Below are 22,613 nucleotides of genomic sequence, written 5' to 3' on the forward strand. Positions count from 1 at the left end.
TGTTGATAAAGCCGTAAGATCCTAGGGATTTGTGTAAAGGGAGAGTTTTTATTGTTATAGAGACTTTAGCTATTAAAATCCGGCAAATAGATCTTTGAGTTGCTCTTGGGAAAGAGAGGAAAGGTTGAGAGAGTTTAAAAAATTACATATTGCATCTGAGTCAGGGGGCGGGGGAGAGGAAGATTGTTGCAAGTTGTATAGGAATGAATAAAATTGACGGAACTTCTCCGCTATATCTGAAGGGTTGTAGAGTTTACGACTGAGACTATCTTTAAGGAAAGGAATTTTAGCATTGTTTATTTTCTGTTTGTATTGTTTCACTAGAAAGGCCCTTGGGCTGTTACTAGAGGAGTAAAAGGAAAGGCGTAGTCTTTTAATGTAATAATCAAATGAGTGTCTAAGAGGGCCACTAAGTTGAGTGTGTAACTTCTTGAGTTCGGGTAAGATGGAGGGATCGAGTTTTTTGTTTATTGCCGTTCTCTACATTTTGGATTTTGGAGAGGAGAGAGGAGATAAGATTTGTGCGTTGTCACTTTTAATGGGCAGCAATTTTTTCTTAGAAGTCCCCTAATGAGCATTCCATAAAAGGGAGGGATCAGATACTGAACCATTGTTGGTTGGGAAGAAATTTTAAATCGCACAATTAATCTGTTCCTGGTTTGAGACATGGGGTATGAGGGAGTCATTGCGTCTCCAAGGAAGTGGAGAAATCTTGTGTAAAGAGAAAGTTATATAGTTACATAGTCAGGTTGAAAAAAGTAACATAAGTTAATTTGGCTCAACCAATAAAAAACAAAAAACAGTAAAGAAAACCCAACCATACAATCCCATATACACAATCCTATACCCGCAGTTGATCCAGAGGAAGGCAAAAAAACCCCCGCAAAGCATGATCCAATTTGCTACAGCAGGGGGGAAAAAAAACTTCCTGATCCCCGAGAGCCAATCGGATATTCCCTGGATCAACTTTACCTATAAATATTAATATCCATTTATATTATGTACACCTAGGAAAGAATCCAGACCTTTTTTAAAGCAATCTAGGGAGCTAGCCAGAACCACCTCTGGAGGGAGACTATTCCACATTTTCACAGCTCTTATGGTAAAGAAACCTTTCCATATTTGGAGACAAAATCTATTTTCCTCTAGACGTAAAGAGTGCCCTCTTGTCTTCTATGTTGACCTTAGAGTGAATAACTCAACACCAAGTTCACTATATGGACCCCCTATGTATTTATACATGTTGATCATATCCCCCCTTAATCTCCTCTACTCAAGAGAGAATAAATTCAGTTCCTCTAATCTTTCCTCATAGCTGAGCTCCTCCATGCCTTTTATCAGTTTGGTTGCCCTTCTCTGCACTTTCTCCAGTTCCCCGATATCCTTTTTGGAGAACCGGTGCCCAAACTACACATTCCAGATGAGGTGTTACAAATGATTTGTACAGGGGCAAAATTATATCTCTCTCTCTGGAGTCCATGCCTCTGTTAATACAAGAAAGGACTTTGCTTGCAGAGTTAGCTGTAATATGATGGGTGCATGGTTCGACCAGGTTATTATGCCAATGCATGTGAAGGTAATCCGTTGTAGGGTGTATTTGTCAAACAGGAAGAGATCTATTCTAGAATACACTTGATGGGAGGTTGAGTAAAATGTGTAATCTCTCCCGTTTCCGTGAATGCATCTCTGTGCGTCAAAGAAATCCTCTTGTGATAAAAGCATGATAGTGAGGATAAAGGTTTTGCACGTTTTATTGGGGGAATCTATTGAGCGGTCAATGACCTCATTGAAGTCACTACATATGATAATTGAGTTGGATCTGTACGGTTGTATTTTGAGACAAAACATTAGGGTAAGCTCCCTGCCCAGAGAGAAAAGTTCAAGTATAATAAATAGATAAGTAAGCCATAATATGGTAGAAATATAAATATATTATGTATATTAGGCATTGGTAATAGTGACCTGCTACACATGTGTCATGAAGGCCTACACAATCACTGTGTAGGTGAGGTTTGAATGAGACAATTTAAAACCCCCAAAAAAATTCTGCTAAAATGTTCTGGTTTCGCTTGAAAAGGTGGCTGGCAACCCTAGCTGCGGCACCAGAAGAAAGCAGCAGCACTTTATGAGACAATTTCAAACTTCACTTCTATAGCGGATTAGAAGGGGCACCACTGGGAAAGAAGAAGTGAGCCAAGAAGCAGTCTTTAATAAGGCCTGCTTTTGTACACTCTTCTTCCTTCCTGGCGGCGCCCCTCTTAATCCACCACGGAGGGGAGATTTGAAATCGCCTCATTAAGCGATGCTGCTTTCTTCTGACAAGGCGGCTAGGGTTGCCACCTTTTCTTCAAGCAAAACCCAAACACTTTAGCAACACACAGAATTTTTTTTTTTTTTTTGTAGTATACACTGTAAGATTGTAAAAGACCTGGGACACCTTTTTTGGGCCCCAAGGCGAGTAGTAATGCTCATGATGGTGACCAGTGTGTATTGCCAATTTGCATTAACAGTGAGAAGGTCTTAAACGGGGCATAGTTAAATAAAACAAATGCTTTCTTTACCCATAAAATATGCTTAGATTAAAACAAATGTCACTGTGAAAGTAAAAATTTAGCCTACCTTGGAAGTGGACAGTGTCAGTCAGTAGGGCAGTGCATGGTGTCAGTAGGGCAGTAAACGGTGTCAGCAGAGCAGTGAACAGTTTCAGTGGGGCAGTGAACGGTGTCAGTAGAGCAGTGGACGGTGTCAATAGGGCTGTGGATGGTGAAAGTGTGACAGTGGATGGTGTCAGTAGAGCAGTGGACATTGTCAGTAGGGCTGTGGACGGTGTCAGTAGGGCTGTGGACGGTGTCAGCAGAGCAGTGAACAGTTTCAGTGGGGCAGTGAACGGTGTCAGTAGAGCAGTGGACGGTGTCAATAGGGCTGTGGATGGTGAAAGTGTGACAGTGGATGGTGTCAGTAGAGCAGTGGACAGTGTCAGTAGGGCTGTGGACGGTGTCAGTAGGGCTGTGGACGGTGTCAGTAGGGCTGTGGATGGTGTCAGTGTGGCAGTGGACCATGAAAGCGGGACAAGATAAAGAAATGGTGAGATTTTAGTGTGTGGCACTCACTCTTGCCCTCTGCCTACTCTCTAGGTACAGCCTCCAGCAACAGTGCTCCTCCTGGTCTCTAGACTGGCTGACTCCATCTTAGCTGGCTGTGATTTATTTACCTAAGACAGCCTTTCTTCATTCAGGCACCTCACCTGTATTCTAGTGCTGTGCTCGTCACTGAGGAAAGCAGGTAACCAGGCAAACTTTCCCACCTCTTTGCTCACGTGTCTCCCCATTAGCCAATGGCGGAGCTGCCCTGCAGTTCTAAAAGGAGCAGGACTTATTGTGAGGTGGGCTGGGGATAGTGCTGACAATCCGCTATGCGTTGCATTCACGTATCTGCACTGCATGTCAGTCTGTGAAAGAAGAACTTGACTTCAATTTCCCCCCCAGCACCTGATCTCCTCAACATCACAAGTCCTACACTGCTACAGTTCACAGCTTCACGTTTCAAGGTTTCTATATTGATGCTGCTAAATATGGCCCTAGTATCAATGTATCATTGGCCTCTGGTCACAAAAGCATTAAGGTCTTCTAATTGAATATTTCAATGTCCAAGATGGAATTAAAACTTTATCTTCTCTTCTTACAAATTTATGAAGTAACAACCTCCATTGGACCATGCCCTGGAAAGCAAAATGTGTCTTTTCCCCCTGAGATAAATCCCAGTGGGAGCAATTTCCCGTTACTTCCATATTCTAAAACCAGAGCAGGAAGTAAGATAATATCATCTCTTTAACAGATCCCCCCCCCATTCATGTGACAACTTAAAATGTTTCCCATCACTTTCCGTACTGGAGATATTGATCACCATGACCAATAGTGGGGATAAAAATCTCCTCAGGAGATGCAGACAGAAAAAAAATCCAGAAGTAAAAAAGAGGCCTGTCTTAACATACACTTTCAACAGGAAATGGTTAATTAAAGGACTGTTTTCATTGTACACCACTAGATGCTAAGGCGGATTGATCCTGCAACATTGACAACTCTTTTATTCTTGTCAGTGCTGCGAAACAAAAAATGTCATAAACAAATTATACAGATATAATTTATAAAGAAAATATGACACTTACCTGCATGAAACAGATTGAGTTCCCATTCCATGTAATCAAAAATCTCCACAGTGAGTTGAAAACTGAATAGGATCAAATGATAAAAGAAAATGAGCAAACCAAGAAGCTTCCACCAATACAGCCAAACTAGATAGTGTACTAGAATGCATCAAATTGTAACGGTCATGACCTTAAAGATAAATCCTCGCACTTACAGATAAAGATCTGCATGGAATTAGGATGCTCTTAGTTAATGCTCCCAAAACAAAAAAAAATCAGCAGCAACCAGTCAGATCTTTTGTTTGATTTCACTAGTTAATGTGCGTTATAGCTTTATTTTGCTCTAATTTTTATTTATCAGCCCCTGTGCATGCTACTTTACCTGCCCTCCCACACTATTGACTAAGACTTTCATCCTGAGTATAGTAATAAATAAACATCGTAAGTGACAAAACAGACATCTGATACTTCTTGGTACACTATAAAGTGGCCAAGATAATTTAATCAATAGCATTTATTGAATTACAAAAACCAGACCAATGGATGTGAGATAGATGATGGTCTAGAAAAACAAATATAAAGTGTTCAATGCAAAAAAGATGGATAACAATTCCAGGTCATAATGTCGTTTAATCTGTATCCTTCCTCACTTTATCTCATAGTGATAAAGAATAAGTAACTCCCTCTAAGCACTGTAAGTCAGCATTTCCTAATGTAAAACTAGGGCATGGTAACTTCGTCTGTGTGTATATAACATACACATTCCATTGGGAATTACATAAGTAAATGCTGACACTAAGAACTATGAATATTGTGTGGAGGTTGCCAGCCATGAGATAGTTGATGATGGGCAAATTAAACTCTCTCATTGGAAAGAAGGGTGAAACATGTTTAGAGCCTAAAGTTTATTTTTCTAGCTTGAAAGTATTTGAATTATTTGGCTACATTTATGTTATCTTTCACTCTCCTGATGGCAAAAACCTGATATCCATTTAGGCATATATACGGTCAAAACCTTTTACCCTGTTTCCCTGAAAATAAGCCCTACCCCGAAAATAAGACCTAGCATGATTTTCAGAGATGCCTGCAATATAAGCCCTATCCTGAAAATAAGCCCTATTAAAATCCTTGATCTCAGCCCCTCCGTCTGCAGTATTCGGAGAGGGAAAGTAGAGCTCCGGAGGGTCACATGAGTGCCCAGCAGTGCTGTAAATAAGATATTTTCCACAATAAAATTACAAAAGGAGACACACTGCACATTACATAATCTTTTTACAAAATAGATTACATAATTTTACAATGACTTTATCCAAGGTTTATTTTTGGGATTACAGAATGTCATAATTGCTGACTTCTGAGCTGAGAGGGGGAGAGAACTTTTTTTAACATTTTAATTTTTTATTTACAGGTTTTTAGAACATAGAGGCTCGGTTCACATATATGCGATGCGGGAAGGCTGCGAATTCGCAGCCTGTTCCCGCATCGCACACGCACCCCCGGCAGTTCACACTGCCATATGCGATACGCTGGGGGTGTCAATGTAATCTTAACGACACCCCCAGTTTGATCGCATATCGCAGTGCGATCGTGCAGCTCGCACAGGATCGGATCGCACAAGTGTGAACCGCTGTGCGATCCGATCCTGATGCGGCTAGAAAAAAGGGTCCTGTGCGTGTTTGGTGCGGCTGCGGTGCGAATTTAGCCATACAAAGTGTATGGCTAAACTCGCACCGCACAGCCGATCGCATGTAATGTCGGAGCAGTGCGCTCCGATATTACATGCGAACCCCGCACACGCACAAGTGTGAACCGGGGCAGAGAGGGCTAAATGACACAGCACAAGCACTGTGCTGTCTATCATGCTTTAAAGCATCAGAATATTTATTTATTTTAGGGTTACAATCACTTTGAGATCGTCATTGTACATACTGTAAATAAATAAGACATCCCCTGAAAATAAGCCCTAGTATGATTTTTGTAGCCAAAATTAATATAAGACCCTGTCTTATTTTCGGGTAAACACGGGTATGTTGTTCGGGAAAAAGTAGAGTAGGGTTCAAACCCCCGTCCGTTTATTTTTTGCTGTTTGTATAATGTTTTTCTTGTGATTTTCCCTCTTCCCTCACCTCTGGTCCAGGGAATGCAACATATTCTGGCAACACTAGGACCGTCAGTTCAAATCCCAACCACAGCACTACCTGAATGGGTTACTCCTAGGTACTCTGGTTTCCCACACTCTAAAGCAGCCTTTCTCAACCTTTTCAACACAGAGGAACTCTTGAAATAAATTTCTGGTCTCGGGGAACATCTACAACTCATGACACATTAGTGTGACAGTCAGTGGGAAGAATGCTCCTTACTCTTGTCATCATTGGGAAGATCTACCCTCTTACAGGTTGTTAAAAGGAACAATGGTGCAATTGGAAACTTATCGGAGAGGCAGAAATTGCCTATTGTTCAAGGAACCCCTAGCAACCTCAGGAGGAACCCTGATTGAGAAACTGTGCTCTAAAGACATCCAGGTAGGTGAATTGGCTCCTGTCTAAATTAGCCTAAAATGTGTATATATGAATGTCAGTTAGGAACCTTAGATTGCAAGCCCTGTGATGACAGGGACTGATGTGAATGTACAATATACATATGTAAAACACTGCTTAAATCTGTTGGGGCCTAACAAATACCTGTAATAAATAAACAAATAATGAAATTTGAATCATTATAATATAAAATAAAATAATTAAAGATACCCTCTACAAATGATGTAATTCCCCTCTTAAACAGTTGTCACTGGAACAGATGTCCAAACTGAAAGGTTTCTCCTCCTTCTGATCACAACTATCCAATTTTAGACTTTCCCTTCACTTTTTTAAAAAAAGACAGGGGTTCCAAACCTTTCTTAGGCTGGCCATACACTATACAATTTTCTTGTTCAACTTTCCTTTAGATTTACCAAAACCATGTAATATAGGGTCAAACCTAAACACTTTCAATTTGTATGCAATCAGGAAGGCCCCTGCACTACATAGTTTAAGGTAAATCTAAAGGAAATTGAATAAGAAAATTGTATAGTGTATGGCCAGCCTTACTCTAAGAAAAAAAAAAATCTTTGCATATAGTTTAAAGTGTAAGTTCACCTTTTCATTAAAAAAATGAAAAGGCGGTCCCCACTGCACTTATCTCTGTAGATGATTAGCTTTCATTGTCCACACAGCTAGTGCAGGGTCTAGGGTTTTGAAAGCTGCAGTCTTCTTCCAGGATGGTTTAGAGCAATTTTGATTGATCACATGACCACTTCAACCAACCAGAATTGCTCTGATCCACCCTAATGTTCCTAAAAAGAGAAGGGGAAGTTGATCATGGCTTTCAAATCCCTGGACCCTTTCCCCAGCTGCATGGGCATTAAAATTATTTATGGAGGTAAGTGCAGCCAGGGGAGGGGGTGTACAGTGTTAGTTTAGCATTTAATTTTTTGTATAAAGGTGAGCTTACACTACTAGTATTTGTAGCTGCTGACTTTTACATTTTTTTTTTGGGGGGGGGGGGGGGGAGACTGGAGCTCCTCTTTAAGGCTCCATTTACACCTGGGCATTCTGGCAGAATCACAGCAAAACGTGGGACGTCTGTGGAATGTCATTACTTCTAATGGCACCCCAATCAATGCAAGATTTTGTCACGGTTGTCGAATGATAAATTGTGCTGAAATCACAGCAAATCGCAATGCTTGTTGCTCAAAAATGAGCAGGAGCTTTTTTTGGGCCACAGCATTGCACATTGCGATTTGCCACAATTTATTGCGTGACAACCGTACAAAATCGCACTGCGATTGGGGTGCCATTAGAAGTAATGGCATTGCAAATGTGTCACGCCTTTTGCCGCGATTCTGGAATAGTGGGCTGAATCACCCGCGATTCTGGAGTGCACAGGTGTGAATGGAGCCTAAACACAAACAATAAAACCCAATATGTTGTACAGGTTCCTGCATTGTAAAACAATATATTCCTCTTTTCTTTTTTTTAATGACCTGCTTTCAAAGAAATCCCATCAGTTAGATCACAGACACTTCTTGCCTTAGGGTGACAGCGCTTGCTCAGTTCAGCTACACAACTAAGTAACCATTTGTGAGGGTTTATTTCTACTTTAAATAATTTATAAAAAAGGTGTTCTCATACACAGCTTGTATTACTTATGTTTCTGCTTACATGCTGACACTAAGGACTGGCTTCTGGGGAAGTATGACATTAAATATACTGGTATTGTAAAGTAACACTCAACTAATAATAAATCATAATTGTAAATTGTTATTAAATCCAAAAACAAGAAAATTATATATTTTAGGTTACAAATTCATAAATGTGGAGGCTGCATTTGTTTTGTTTTCAGATTTTTCCCTTTATTTACATGTAGTGATCCAGCCAGTAACACTGTTTTAGGCCCCTTTCACACAGTGGAGTCCGTTGGCGTTTTTCTCAGCGGGGGATTGATTCGCCAATCCCCCCGCTGAGCAGGCAGATGGCAGCTCTGTGTGCGGAGACAGAGCTGTCAGGTCCCCGCTGTTCTCTATGGGGGAATCGGATGGGAACGGACCACCTGTCTATTCTCATCCAATCCCATCTGCTGGATGGATGGAAACCCAGTACAGATTTGACGGATCGGATCATGTCCGCTGACATCCGATGCCCCATAGAGATGCATGGGGCGTCCGTTCAGATCTGCCAAAAAAAAAACTGACAGGCAGATCTGAACGGTCCGCTTGTGTGAAAGGGGCCTTAGGGTGTCTCAAGTCAGGATGGAGGAGCAACAGAGAGACCTTGGAATAGCAGCATTGTCAGTCTGGGGGAAAATGTAGCGTAAAATGGATTAGCAGATTAACATGGACTTGGCTAAAATTGGCTATACACTAGTAGATTTTCCAACCAATGTTTGTAGGAAAATTCCCAGTACATTTAATGACTTGACAAATGTTTGTTTTTAACATTCAATTTTGGAATGAATGTAATTTTACAAACACAAACGACATTGTTTTCCATCCTGCTCCTTCAAATTATCTCATCACTGCGGTCAAAAACAAGCATCGACTTGACCCCACTAACGATTAAAAATTTGAACATTCTTAAAACTAAGAATATCAAAAGAACTTCTACTAGTGTAAAGCCAGCTTAACAAATACAATTTGAACTCCAGCTAACGCTTTTTGGCCTGTTTTTTTTTTCCTATTAGGATAATGTTTTTATATAATTAAATAAAAGCTCACCATTAAAAAAAGTCCATAAATAATCCAATGGATTATATACATTTGGTAATGTAGTTTTAGCATTATAGTCACTTTTTATTCATTCATGTACTCATATAGCAAGCGCTCTTAACCACTTTACCACCGGAGGATTTTCCTGCTAAAAGACCAGGGGTTATTTTGCGATTTTTTACTGCGTGACTTTAACGGACAATCGCGCGGTCGTGCGACGCTGTACCTAAACGAATTTCACGTCCTTTTTTTCCCACAAACAGAGCTTTCTTTTGGTGGTATTTGATCACCTGTGCGATTTTTTGATCACGCGCTATAAACAAAAAAAGAGCGTAATTTTTGCAAAAACAACAATATTTTTCACTTTTTTTTATATGAAATTCCCCCAAAAAAAAATGTAAAAATCAAAATTTTTTAAAATTTTCGGCCAATTTGTTTTACGCTACCTATGTTTGGTAAAAAAAATCGCAAAAAGCGTATTTTGATTGGTTTGCGCAAAAGTTATCGCGTTTACTAACAAAGGGAAAGATTTTTGTCATTTTTGGTGTTTTTTTTTTTAACGAGTAATGGCGGCGATCTGCGATTTTTTTTTGCGGTACTGCGACATTGCGGCGGACAGATCGGACCCTTGACTGACATTTTTGACACTTTTGGGGGTACCAGTGACATTACTGCAGTAATCAGTGCTATATATATGCACTGTTACTGCAAAAAGGACACTGGCAGGGAAGGGGTTAACAGTATTGGACAGGGAGGGGTTAAGTGTGTCCTAGGGGCGTGATTCTAACTGTGTAGGGACAGGTCTACTAGTGTAAAAACAAAGATCAACAGTTCTACATAGTAGAACTGTTTGATCTTCACTTTAGTAGAACTGTTTGATCTTCACTTTTACACAGGGAGAACTGACAGGTGGCTTGTTTACACAAGCCGCTCTGTCTTTCTCCCGCTGTAGCGGCGATCGTAGTGTGACCGGCGGACATCGGGTCCGCCAGTCACACTCCCGCACTCCTCCGTGAACGAGCCGAGGCGGGCGCGCGCCTCGGCGGGCGCGCGCCCGCCCGCTATTGGCTCTGGAAGGAGTGACAGGCGAGCGACGTAGACCTACGTCACTCTGCCTGGCCGGGGCCGACTGCCGCAGTAAATATACTGTGCGCAGTCGGCAAGCGGTTAATATTTGTTTAGCTTTATATCCCCTTTGTGTGAACAGCAGCTGCTTTTGGTTATTTCTTTTATATCATCCAAAGCGTGGGTTTTTTCATACCATTTAGTGTTAAATGGTTTACCTCAACCCTCTAACTGCCACTTTTGCTAGACAACTTAGTCCAGAGGTGTCAAACTCAATTTCACCGCGGGCCGCACCAGCATTATGGTTGCCCTCAAAGGGCCGATTATATCTGTAGGATTAGATGTCCAGAGCACCACGCGCCCCTTACGCCCTTACATGGGATGTCAAGAACACCCCACCATCAGAAGTCTAGAGTCACCCACCCTTCCCTACTTCACAATGCACCCCCTTACCTTGTTCTGCTGCCAGGAAGAAGATGTGGGTGGATTTGGGAAGAAGTGCAGGGTCTGGAGGAGAACCAGAGGAGGAATGGAGTCAGCTTCCAGAGTCTACTAAATGCTGAGACCAGGGGAGGCAGAGGCAAGGTGGTGTTGCAGCTGCACAGAGAGGTGCTGGATCTGTAGGAGTAGTTCTGCCCTCCTCTCTGCTGTGGACTGCTGAGAAGGGGGGGAGGCAAAGATGAGCCTTTTTGCAGCTGCACAGAGAGGTGCAGGATATGGCAAAGGAGTTCTGTCCTGTCTGCTTCCAACTACAGAGACAAGGGGGGTGCAGCAGTTGCAGGAGAGGTGCAAGGGCCACATAAAATGGCCTGGGGGGCCGTATTTGGCCCGCAGGCCTTGTGTTTGACACCTGTGACTTAGTCTGTTAAAGAAGTTAAAAAATAAATGGTAGGATCGCCAGGTGAAAATAAAGGAAACAAAGCCTAAAAAAGGAAACTAATGCAGTCATCACATCTTTGGTAAGCTGCAACAGAATAAATGTTATTTGGGGGTTATTACCTCTTAAAAAATAAAAGATTGAGTATCATGTCTGGCAAGCCATTGTCATAGTTTAAGCAGAGTATAAAGAAGTTTTATATTAAGCAAATGCATGGCTTTTTTTCTCAGACAATTGGTGCTGAAACTCCCCCCTTCTGAGTCACTTCTTGTCTCCACCCCCTACCCACCTGCGAGCACCATCCCTTGGTTACACCCCATACCCACCTCCCAGCACAGCTTCATTTGGAGAATTCAGAGCCAAGTATCATAATGTCGTATTAAGCATTTTGTATGGAATTTGGTAATGAAAAGGAAAGCAGTAAAATAGATCCCCTGCAGCCAGCAGCAATATACCACCCCAACAACATAGGACCCCTGCAACAAAATATCACCCCAGAAATCAATAAACCCCCCGCAGCAAGAACAGATCTCCCAGCAGCCAGGAACAATAGACCCCTCCCTCAGCGGTAGATCCCTTGCAGCAACAATTTACCCCCCCCCAGCAACAATAGATCCCCCAGCAACAATAGACCTCTCCAGCAACAATAGGCAACCACACAAAAATAGACCCCTCCAGCAACAATAGATTCCCCCAGCAGCCAGCATCAGTAGACCCTCCGGTACACCCTAGCACACCTTGCCATTACATACATTCAGTATTTGACTTACATCTGGAGAGAAATGGAAGATTCAGAACTGGGATGGATGGATTGTCATGCTGAACTAATGCCTGGTTTCTCATGTGGATACCATGGTTGCTGAACAAACACTGGAGATTAAAAGAGCTTTTATCTCCAGTATCTGGTGAGTTTGCACTGCATGAGGGATGAAGGAGTTGAGCACACATAGGTATATGTTTTTTCAACACAGGTGCACCCTCCCCCTGTCCGTATTGCATCTACAGTTTATGATAGTGCACCATGATATGGTCATTATTTTCCTTTCATGTTTTCCCGCAGATATAATCTTTGGGAGGAACTCACATCCATTGCGAATAATTGTGACTTCAGGTTTCACTTGGACCCCCACCCATATGACTCCATTTATTTATGAATTTTATTTTGCTTTTTGTTAATTTTTATGGACATTTGGACATTTTGATCAATGAACTTTATTCTTTGTATTTCACGTTTTTTTTAGCTCTGCAAATTTTTAAGTGATTGTGTTCGAGGATTTGTGTACTTCATTTGCTAGCAGCTGATTAGGGAGACTTGCGCTGATCTTATACTTTATCTTTAGTAAAATAGATCCCCTGCAGCCAGCAGCATTATACTACACCACATCATATACCATACCACACCACACCAACAACATAGGACCCCTGCAACAAAATATCCCCCCAGCAACAATAGACCCCCCCCCGCAGCAAGAACAGATCTCCTAGCAGCCAGGAACAATAGACCCCTCCCTCAACGGTAGATTCCTTCCAACAACAATTGACCCCTCAGCAACAATAGATCCCCCACCAGCAATAATAGACCTCTCCAGCAACAATAAGCCACCACACAAAAATAGACCCCCCTCCAGCAACAATAGACCCCCCAGCAGCCAGCATCAGTAAACCCTTCAGTACACCCTAGCACACCTTGCAATTACATACATTCAGTGCTGTTCCCCTGCGTTCCCACTGAAAAAAAGCCCTGAGCAAATATATTCAAGGTAGAAATGAAACTTACAAATTATTGACATCATTCTCTCCAGCCTCATCCAGCTGTCTATCAGTCATCTGAAGGTTGCCCGGGAAACGAGGGTTCTAGGCACGGGAAACAGAAAAATGGTTAAATATTGTGCATAGGAGGAACAATATTAAAGATTTTATTTAGATCTGCCGAACAAAAGAAGATGTTGAAATAGCGAAAAGTGAGAGAGAGAGAATAAAGCATGAAGAAGAAAAAATGTGATCATTAAAACGTAACTCCTGGGAGATGAAAAACACATTTTAATCCAATTATGTGTTCATTAGAAAATAATTATATAAAATTAGTATACATTCCTGACTGTCTGGATTTTATCCTTCTGTCATCCATTGCATAGTATTAAATAATTTGATTGCATAGTATTGAATAATTAGAGTTGCCAAAGAATATGCAAAAGATTGGGGTCTCTTTTAGAAAAGCAGAATTCAAACAGGGAGAGGCAATACTCCGAGCCAGTCAGGGTCAGTGTTGCCAACCAGAGTTGTATAAAGTACTCAAAACCCATACTTGAGTAAAAATACAAGTGCTCGATCAAAAAGTGACTTGAGTAGAAGTACTAAAGTATTCAACATTTTTTGTACCTAAGTATTGCAAGTCGTTTTTTTAAAAATGTTGCTACTCAAGTACTGAAAGTAAAAGTACCAGTAGTTTTGGAAAAAAAATTGCTACTCAAGTACTGAAAGTAAAAGTACAAGTACTGGGTTATGTAGTTATTAAAGAAAGAAGTCAAAAGTTTGAACATCATATTGTTTTTTATTATTTCAAATGCAGCTTTTATTTATACATACAGTAGCATTTATTTTCGTATGCGCTGATAATACCCATGTTTTGAGCTTCATGAAACCTGCCATCTACTGTTCTGGCAGTGGTAATTTTTATAACTGTAACGAGTAACTATGTAGCACAAAAAAAATATCGGAGTAGAAGTATTGAAATCATTGAAAAAAATGTAGTGAAGTAAAAGTGGAAGTAGGAGAAAAAGATTCTACTCTATGAAAGTACAGATACCGCCTTTCGGTACTTAAGTACAGTAGTGAAGTAATTCTACTTAGTTACTATACATCTCTGTTGCCAACTGTCAGTATTTTTACTGGCAGCCAGTAAAAAACAGACACTTTTCTCTTGCCAGTAAATGCCAGTGACAGAAAAAGGTTGCCAGTAAAAATGATGGCAGTGATGTTCGGCTCTGAACTGCGCAAGACCATCCAAGTGCCTTCTACAGTGTGTTCGGATGGAGCCGGTATTGCAGGGCTGACTGTGTCATCTAATGTCATGGTGCAACGGGAGCAGAGCGGCTGGAGCCTCATGTGTGGGTCTACAGGATGGGAGCAAGGCAAACGAACGGAGAGTGGGACTGTAAGTGCTGTTGGGACTGGAGTAGACTGAAGGGACCACCTGGCGTGGAGAGCAAGACTGTCACTATGACTCAGGAGGGGACGTGTCGTGTTGGTGAGGTGTCATCATTATCTGTGCTGCCGCACACGGCTGTCAGTGTCACCATATGAGTCAATGTCGTGTGTGTGCACCCATTCTAATTTCAGTCCTTTTCCTGAGCTACGCATTTACTATATTGAAAATAAAATAAGTAATGTGTTTTTTGCCTTATAATCTTCCTTAAATCACTTTGCTAAATGCATATTAGCATGTTTTTAGCCTAAATACTGAAATTTGCACTTAAAACTGTTTTTTGTAACATTTGGAAATGCCGGTAAAAACTTGGTGGTGTCAGTAAATTTTGGGTGTCGTGTCAGCAATTTTCAATCTGGTAGGTTGGCAACACTGGTCAGGGCACTGCACAGTGCACATATAAATATGCTTACAGAAAGGGAGAGCACAGGGATGACCTCACCAGTTTGCTGCTGCTCCCCAAGGTCCAGTTAGAGGTTAGGGTGTGCCCTGGATCAGGCTGTATTGCTTAGCTGCAGTGTAGTCTACAGAGATATCCAAGATCTGCTTTAAATTGTAAATAATAATAAATAGTACACCTGCTGAGATATCACTTTTGTAATAAACTTTTAATCTAATTCTTGCTCCATGTATGCGTTCCTTGATGAACCAATCGAGGGCGAATACTGCTGTGCAAGATGTGTGCGACTTGTTTCTCTGGAAGCCCAGATCCTGGATCTAGAAAACATAGTGGAAACACTGCGTAGCATCAACAACCTGGAAAGGAGCTTGGACATTACCCATCAGGAGGGAGGAGTAGAGGAGACGCAGGCATCAGAGGTAGGCAGTTGGGTGACCGTTAGAAAGGGTAGAGGGATGAGTGTCAGGGAGGCCAGTCCTGAGTTGGTACACCCTAACAAATTTGCCAAGCTGCAGGTTAAGGGGGATATCAGCTCAGGGGTGGCAGTGCTGGAGCAGGCGCCCTCCCCCAGCTGCCAGGGGAGTGGCGGCTCTAGGAAGAAGGGGGGCAGAGATTCAGGAAAGGTTAGACAGGTTGTGGTAGTTGGGGACTCAATCATCAAGAGGACAGAGAGGGCAATCTGTCGAAAAGATTGCGGTAGCCGGACAGTATGTTGTTTACCGGGCGCTCGAGTTCGGAACATCGCGGATCGGGTAGACAGATTATTGGGCGGGGCTGGAGATGACCCAGCGGTCATGGTGCATGTGGGCACTAATGACCAAGTAAAAGGAAGGTGGAGGATCCTAAAGAACAATTTCAGGGACTTAGGGAATAGATTGAGGAATAGGACCTCCAAGGTGGTTTTCTCTGAAATACTGCCGGTACCTCGAGCCACACAGGAGAGGCAGAAGGAGCTTAGGGAACTTAACAAGTGGCTGAGGTATTGGTTTAGGAAGGAGGGGTTTGGGTTCCTGGAGAACTGGGCTGACTTCTCAGTTGGCTACCAGATCTTTAGTAAGGATGGGCTGCACCTTAATGGGGATGGTACAGCTTTTTTGGGGAGAAAGATGGCCACCAAGTTGGAGGAGCTTTTAAACTAGGAGACGGGAGGGGAGGGCTCAGAAGTAGAGTAAGTCAGGAGGGAGCAAAGGACAAAAGGCAGTAGTAGAGTCAGCAGCGACAGTAGTTCCATAATGTCATTTGGGGGGTCTGTGCGGGAAAACCTCAGACCTAACAGGAATAAACATAATCACCATTCACGATCAACTTCCATAAAACTAAGAGGGGTATATGCTAATGCCAGGAGCCTAGCTAATAAAATGGATGAGTTGGAAATGTTAGTACATGAGGTGGACATAGACCTTGTGGGAATAACGGAAACTTGGTTCGACCCCTCACATGACTGGCTGGCCAATATCCAAGGGTATTCGGTGTACCGGAAGGACAGGGTAGGAAAAAGAGGGGGAGGGGTATGTCTCTATGTCAAGAATAATTTAAGGGTGATAGAGAGGAGTGATATTATGGAAGGGATGAGCATTGAGTTAGAATCCGTGTGGGTAGAACTCCATAGGGAAGAAGAAAAAAAGGGAAAAGTAATTGTGGGGGTTTGCTATAGGCCACCCAACCAAAGGGAGGAGGTAGAGCTGGAATTTATATCACTGTTGGGTAAAGTGGCAAAACTGGGATCATTCATCATTTTGGGGGACTTCAATTATCCCGACATTGACTGGGAAGTGGGGACTACACACTCACAGAAGGCCCGTCTATTCATGGAAACCTTACAGGACAACTACATGTCACAGTTGGTGGATTCTCCTACTAGAGAAAATGCAGCCCTGGATCTATTGATCACTAATGACCCAGACCTAATCTCGGAGGTGGAAGTCCAGGACAACCTGGGCTCTAGCGATCACAGTATGATCACTTTTAGCGTAAATAACAATATAACAAGGCAAGTGGGGAACATGAGAACCCTAAACTTCAGAAGGGCAAAATTTCCAAAATTGTGCTCAATGATGGAAAGGGTAAACTGGGACCAAACCCTGGGTTCACTGACCACGGAGGAAAAATGGGCATGCTTTAGGAACATATTAAACAAATGCATCTTGCAGTGCATTCCTATGGGAAATACATTTAGAAGAGACAAAGCCAAACCTGGCTGGCTAAACCGTAATGTTAAAAAACTTATTAGGGGGAAAAAAATGGCCTTCAAGAAATATAAATCAGAGGGCACAGCATCGGCTTTCAGGCAAATCAAAGGAGGCAAATAAGAAAAGTAAATACGAAATCAAAATGGCTAAAATCAACTTTGAGAGACAAATAGCGGAGGATAGTAAAAAGAATCCAAAGAAATTCTTTAAATATATCAACAGCAAAAAAACTAGGGCAGAGCATATTGCACACATAATTAACGATGATGGGAGGATGGTTACAGAGGACACTGAAAAAGCAACCGTGCTGAACACTTTTTTCTCATCAGTCTTTACACAGGAAAAGGAGGGGAACACTGACCACGACTATATGGTTAGTAGTAATACACAGGACTTGCCGCTATGGCTAACAGAGGGTAAAATCAGGGAAAGGCTGGATAAAATGAACACAAATAAATCACCAGGCCCGGATGGCGTACATCCGAGAGAACTCAAAGAACTAAGATTATATCTAGACCACTGTTCCTGATCTTTGCTGACAGTATTATGACAGGATATGTACCAGGGGATTGGAGGAAAGCTAACGTGATACCGATATTCAAAAAAGGGTAGAGGCATGTCCCGGGAAATTATAGGCCTGTTAGTCTGACATCGATAGTATGTAAACTTCTGGAGGGGATGAGTAGAGTTTGCTAAAGACAACAACATCATCAGCAGTAATCAGCATGGGTTTACAAACGGGCGTTCTTGTCAAACCAATCTCTTAACATTCTATGAGGAGGTGAGCTGTGAGCTAGATAGGGAGAGACCAGTGGATGTGGTGTACCTGGATTTCGCTAAGGCGTTTGATACAGTTCCCCACAAGCGCTTCATTTATAAAATAAGGTCTGCAGGCATCGACCGCAGGGTTTGCTCTTGGATACGGAACTGGCTAAAAGGGCGTGTCCAAAGGGTGGTAATAAACAGCGCATACTCAGACTGGTCTGAGGTGGTAAGCGGGGTCCCCCAAGGCTCAGTCCTGGGACCAACCTTGTTCAATTTATTCATAAACAGCATTGAGGACGGGATCAGTAGTTCTATATCAGTTTTTGCAGATGACACAAAATTGGGCAGGGCAATAGCTGCACAGCATGAAGCAGATATCCTACAGAATGACCTGGACAAAATAACAGAGTGGGCAACGACATGGCAAATGAGGTTTAATGTGGAGAAGTGTAAGGTTTTGCACTTGGGGACTAAAAACATAAAAGCACAATACACATTAGGGGGGGAACCCTTGGGGGAATCAAAAATGGAGAAAGATCTGGGAGTCTTGGTAGAGGATAGACTAGGCAAAAGCGTGCAAGGTCAAGCGGCAGCTGCCAAAGCCAGCAGAATATTAGCATGCATAAAGAAAGGGATGTATTCCAGAGATAAGACTATAATCCTTTCACTTTATAAAACTCTGGTCCAACCACATCTGGAGTATTCTGTCCAGTTCTGGTCGCCAGTCCTCAGGAGGGATGTGTTGGAGCTGGAGAGAGTCCAGAGAAGGGCAACTAAACTAATTAGGGGATTGGAGGACCTTAATTATGAAGAGCGTCTGCAATCGCTTGATTTATTCTCCCTGGACAAGAGACGCCTGAGAGGGGACATGATAGCAATTTATAAATATCTCAATGATCTTGGCATAGAAAAAAAGCTATTCAATTGGAGGGATTGCATGAGGACTCGAGGGCATACAATGCGATTGGAGGAGAAGCGTTTTAACCTCAGGCAACGTGGGGGGTTCTTTACTGTTAGGGCTACAAGATTGTGGAATTCTCTACCACAAGAGGTGGTTTCTGCGGGAAGTATGGTGGCTTTCAAAAGACTCTTAGACGTACATGTCAAACATCAGAACATTCAGTGGTATGTGAGATGATTACGGCCACACACACCTACACAGGTTGAACTGGATGGACTATTGTTTTTATTCAACCTCACCTACTATGTAACTATGTTATTAAAGTTATAATTAAGTGCATTGTAGATATTTAAGCATGCTGGATCTACCATTTACAGTTTATAGCAAATATTAGAGATGGGCCGCACGACTCCCTGTTTGGTTTTCGGCAGAACTTTCGAACATTGCAAAAATCCAGAACCGAATAACAAACCCCATTAACCACTTGCCGACCGCCGCAAGTACATATACTGTGGCGGTCAGCCCCTCACAGGCAGAGTGACGTATCGGTACGTCACTAGCCTGTGAGGCTCTGGGGAGCGTGCGCGCGCCACCGGTGGCACGCTCCCGCGCGGTCACGGACCCCCCCCCCGCGCGTGTGACCGGCGGACCTGATGTCCGCCGGTCACTCAGCGATCGTCGGGGGAGAGGGAGAAAGGCAGGCGGCTAGTGTAAACAAGCCGCCTGTCATTCTCCCCTGTGTAGAAACAATGATCATACGGTTCTACTATGTAGGACCGTTGATCATTGTTTCTACAGCTCAAGCCACAGCCAATCACAGTTAGAATCACGCCCCTAGGGACATACACAGCCCCTCCCTCTCAAATAAAGTTAACCCCTTCACTGCCAGTGTAATTTTACAGTAACAGTGCATATGTATAGCACTGATTACTGTAGAAATGTCACTGGTAACCCCAAAAGTGTCAAATATGTCAGTCAAGGGTCCGATCTGTCCGCCCCAATGTCGCAGTACCGCAAAAAAAATTGCAGATCGCCGCCATTACGCGTTAAAAAAAAAAACAACAAAAATGACAAAAATCTTTCCCTTTGTTAGTAAACGCGATAACTTTTGCGCAAACCAATCAAAATACGCTTTTTGCAATTTTTTTTACCAAACATATGTAGCATAAAACAAATTGGCCGAAAATGTTAAAAAATTTTGATTTTTACATTTTTTTGGGGGAATTTCATATATAAAAATTTGAAAAATATTGTTATTTTTGCAAAATTGACGCTCTTTTTTTGTTTATAGCGCATGATCGAAAAATTGCACAGGTGATAAAATACCACCAAAAGAAAGCTCTGTTTGTGGGAAAAAAAGGACGTCAAATTTGTTTAGGTACAGCGTCGCACGACCGCGCAATTGTCCGTTAAAGTTACGCAGTGCCGAATTGCAAAATACCCCCTGGTCTTTCAGCAGCCAAATCCTCCGGGGCTTAAGTGGTTAAAGTCTATGGGACCCGAACTAGAAAAATCAAAAGTTCCCATTTGAAGGCTTTTATGCAGGTAATTGGGCATACAATGGTTATGGGGGTCCAGGTACTGCCCTGGGGGACATGTATCAATGAACTGTGACACACTTTGCTATACCATCATCCCTGCCAGTGATGGCTTCTGAGAGGTCATGAGGTATAGCGGGGTAGACCGGAAAGGTGAGGAGTAAGGAGGAGAAGAATTGTGTCCCTTTTGTGGGGCTTTCAGGTGCTTTTGCCAATGGGTAGAGTGGTGGGAGGTTAAATGCCATGTCAAGCATGTGGTATTCAAATGGCTGGTATTTTTGCCACGCCTGATCTGCTTGAGGCAAAGTTTGCAAATTGCAACAGTGCGATCAGCTGCACATTTGCTAAAAAAGGCCCAGACAGCTGAGAAGTGGGACAGGAGATAAAAGATCCACAATCTGTTGGAATAGGGTGGCTGCTCTCTACTCTTCCATGATGGCTGCCTCGTTGGGATTGTGCCTCACCCTCACTTTCCTCCTCTGCTCTATCTGACACCCAAGTCAGGTCAGTGACCTCATTATCATCATGCCCTCCATCTTCATCATCACTGGAGACAACTTGGCAATACGCTACAGCTGGATGACTGCCAATTTGTTGTTTACCAGTGTTCTCCCCTCTCTGTAGGCATATGTTCCTACCTTCCCCAACCTCAGAACCAAGATCTGAATTAAGTAAGGGCTGTGCATTGTCAAGGAGCAAGTGGCTGATGCTGTGTTTAAATAGTATCAGCTGACTCCTCCATGCCTGATGCAGGGGCTATGGCAAAGTAGCTGTGGACAAGGAGGCAGCTGCGGTTTACTGCGCACTAGTTTCTGCTTGAGTGAAGGAGGATGAGGATGGTTTACTAAGCCAGTCCACCACCTCCTCTGCATGCTGTGGCTGGATAGCATGGGCAATATCATTAAACAGAGGAAATGATGCCCTGGCTAAGGACGACAAGATGTTATAAAGATGGGGAAATGTGTACATGGGTGCTCTTTACTCAATGGAAAGTGGTGCACTTTAACTTGAGTACTCACTACACAGACACACTCCACTGACACACTATAATATACCTCAGTAAAACTGCACTGACACACTGCAATATACTGCAGTAATTTTGCACTAACACACTGAAATATACTGAACTGATATATACTGCATTAAACGTGCATTAAAGCACTGCAATATGCTGCGTTAAACACGCACCAATGCACTGAAGTATACTGCATTAAACGTGCACCAACGCACTGAAATATACGGTGTTAAACGTGCACTAACGCACTGCAATGTACTGCAGAAAATGTACACTAACGCACTAAAATCTACTGCTCTGAAATATACTATAGTAAACGTGCACTAATGCACTGAAATGTACTTCCCTGAAATATACTGCACTAAACGTGCACTAACGCACTGCAGTATACTGCAGTAAACATGCACCTACACACTGAAATATACTGCTTTAAACGTGCACTAATGCACTGCAATATACTGCAGTAAACGTGCACCAACACACAGAAATATTCTGCGTTAAACATGCACCAACGCACTGCAATTTAATGTAATAAATTACTTTCTAATGTAATATTCTTTGGTGTTTGTTTGCTACTAGATGGGACACTGTGACTTTTTGCATTTGTACTCATCTCCTATATTCATACAATTTGTTTGTTGTTCACTGTTTGTCAAACAATACCTCTTTAGATGTGCTGAATTGCTATGTAAACTGAACCTATTGTATTATGCCATTTTTTTTTCAATAAAACAAATTCTGGTTGTTAAAAGATGGGACACTGTGGCCATTTGATTGGAAAAGATTTCAGTGGCATATTCGTCTCTGACAACTTTTTACACATAATGGCAACTTAGCTTATCCAACCTGGAAAGATATCCCTGGATTGTGCCCCCTTTTATATGTATCTTTCAGGGTGAATTTAGAAGTTGCTGGACAGTAATTTAGGGTACTTGAGGTCTGATGGGGATATTCTTTGTATACTGGTAGCAATCTCCCTCTTTTTCCGGGGCACTATTTGTTTGCCTCAGTCCATATTTATTCAGGTTTATTCTCTATATTTCACAGAACAACTGGCACAGACTTGCTCTCCCCATGGACTATTTTTACCATTGGAGATGACTCCCCCTTTATATCAACTATAGTGACCTGTAGCAGTGCTCATCTGAGTGAATTTTGTGAATACAGATGGTAAATGTTCCTTGGCCTTGTGTCTTCTGCAGTGCGGTCATAATCTCATTGAGATCCTTGCAGTTATTGTCTATTCCTTTGTTTTTTTGTCTATAAATTTAG

At 42.4% G+C, this 22,613-nt stretch overlaps 1 protein-coding gene across 1 annotated transcript in view; it reads right to left on the reverse strand.

The window, feature by feature from the left end:
- HIP1 (huntingtin interacting protein 1) overlaps positions 1 to 22,613 on the reverse strand; it is a 260,017-nt gene that overhangs the window by 133,556 nt on the left and 103,848 nt on the right. Inside the window, exons 6-7 of the mRNA XM_082244525.1 lie at positions 13,106 to 13,182; positions 4,166 to 4,227 (exon numbers count right to left, since the gene is read on the reverse strand). Coding sequence (XP_082100651.1) covers positions 4,166 to 4,227; positions 13,106 to 13,182 — 139 coding nt within the window. The remainder of the gene's footprint in view (positions 1 to 4,165; positions 4,228 to 13,105; positions 13,183 to 22,613) is intronic.

Source organism: Pelophylax lessonae (genome assembly GCF_965119305.1).
Source record: "Pelophylax lessonae genome assembly, chromosome: 2".
Lineage (NCBI taxonomy): Eukaryota > Metazoa > Chordata > Amphibia > Anura > Ranidae > Pelophylax > Pelophylax lessonae.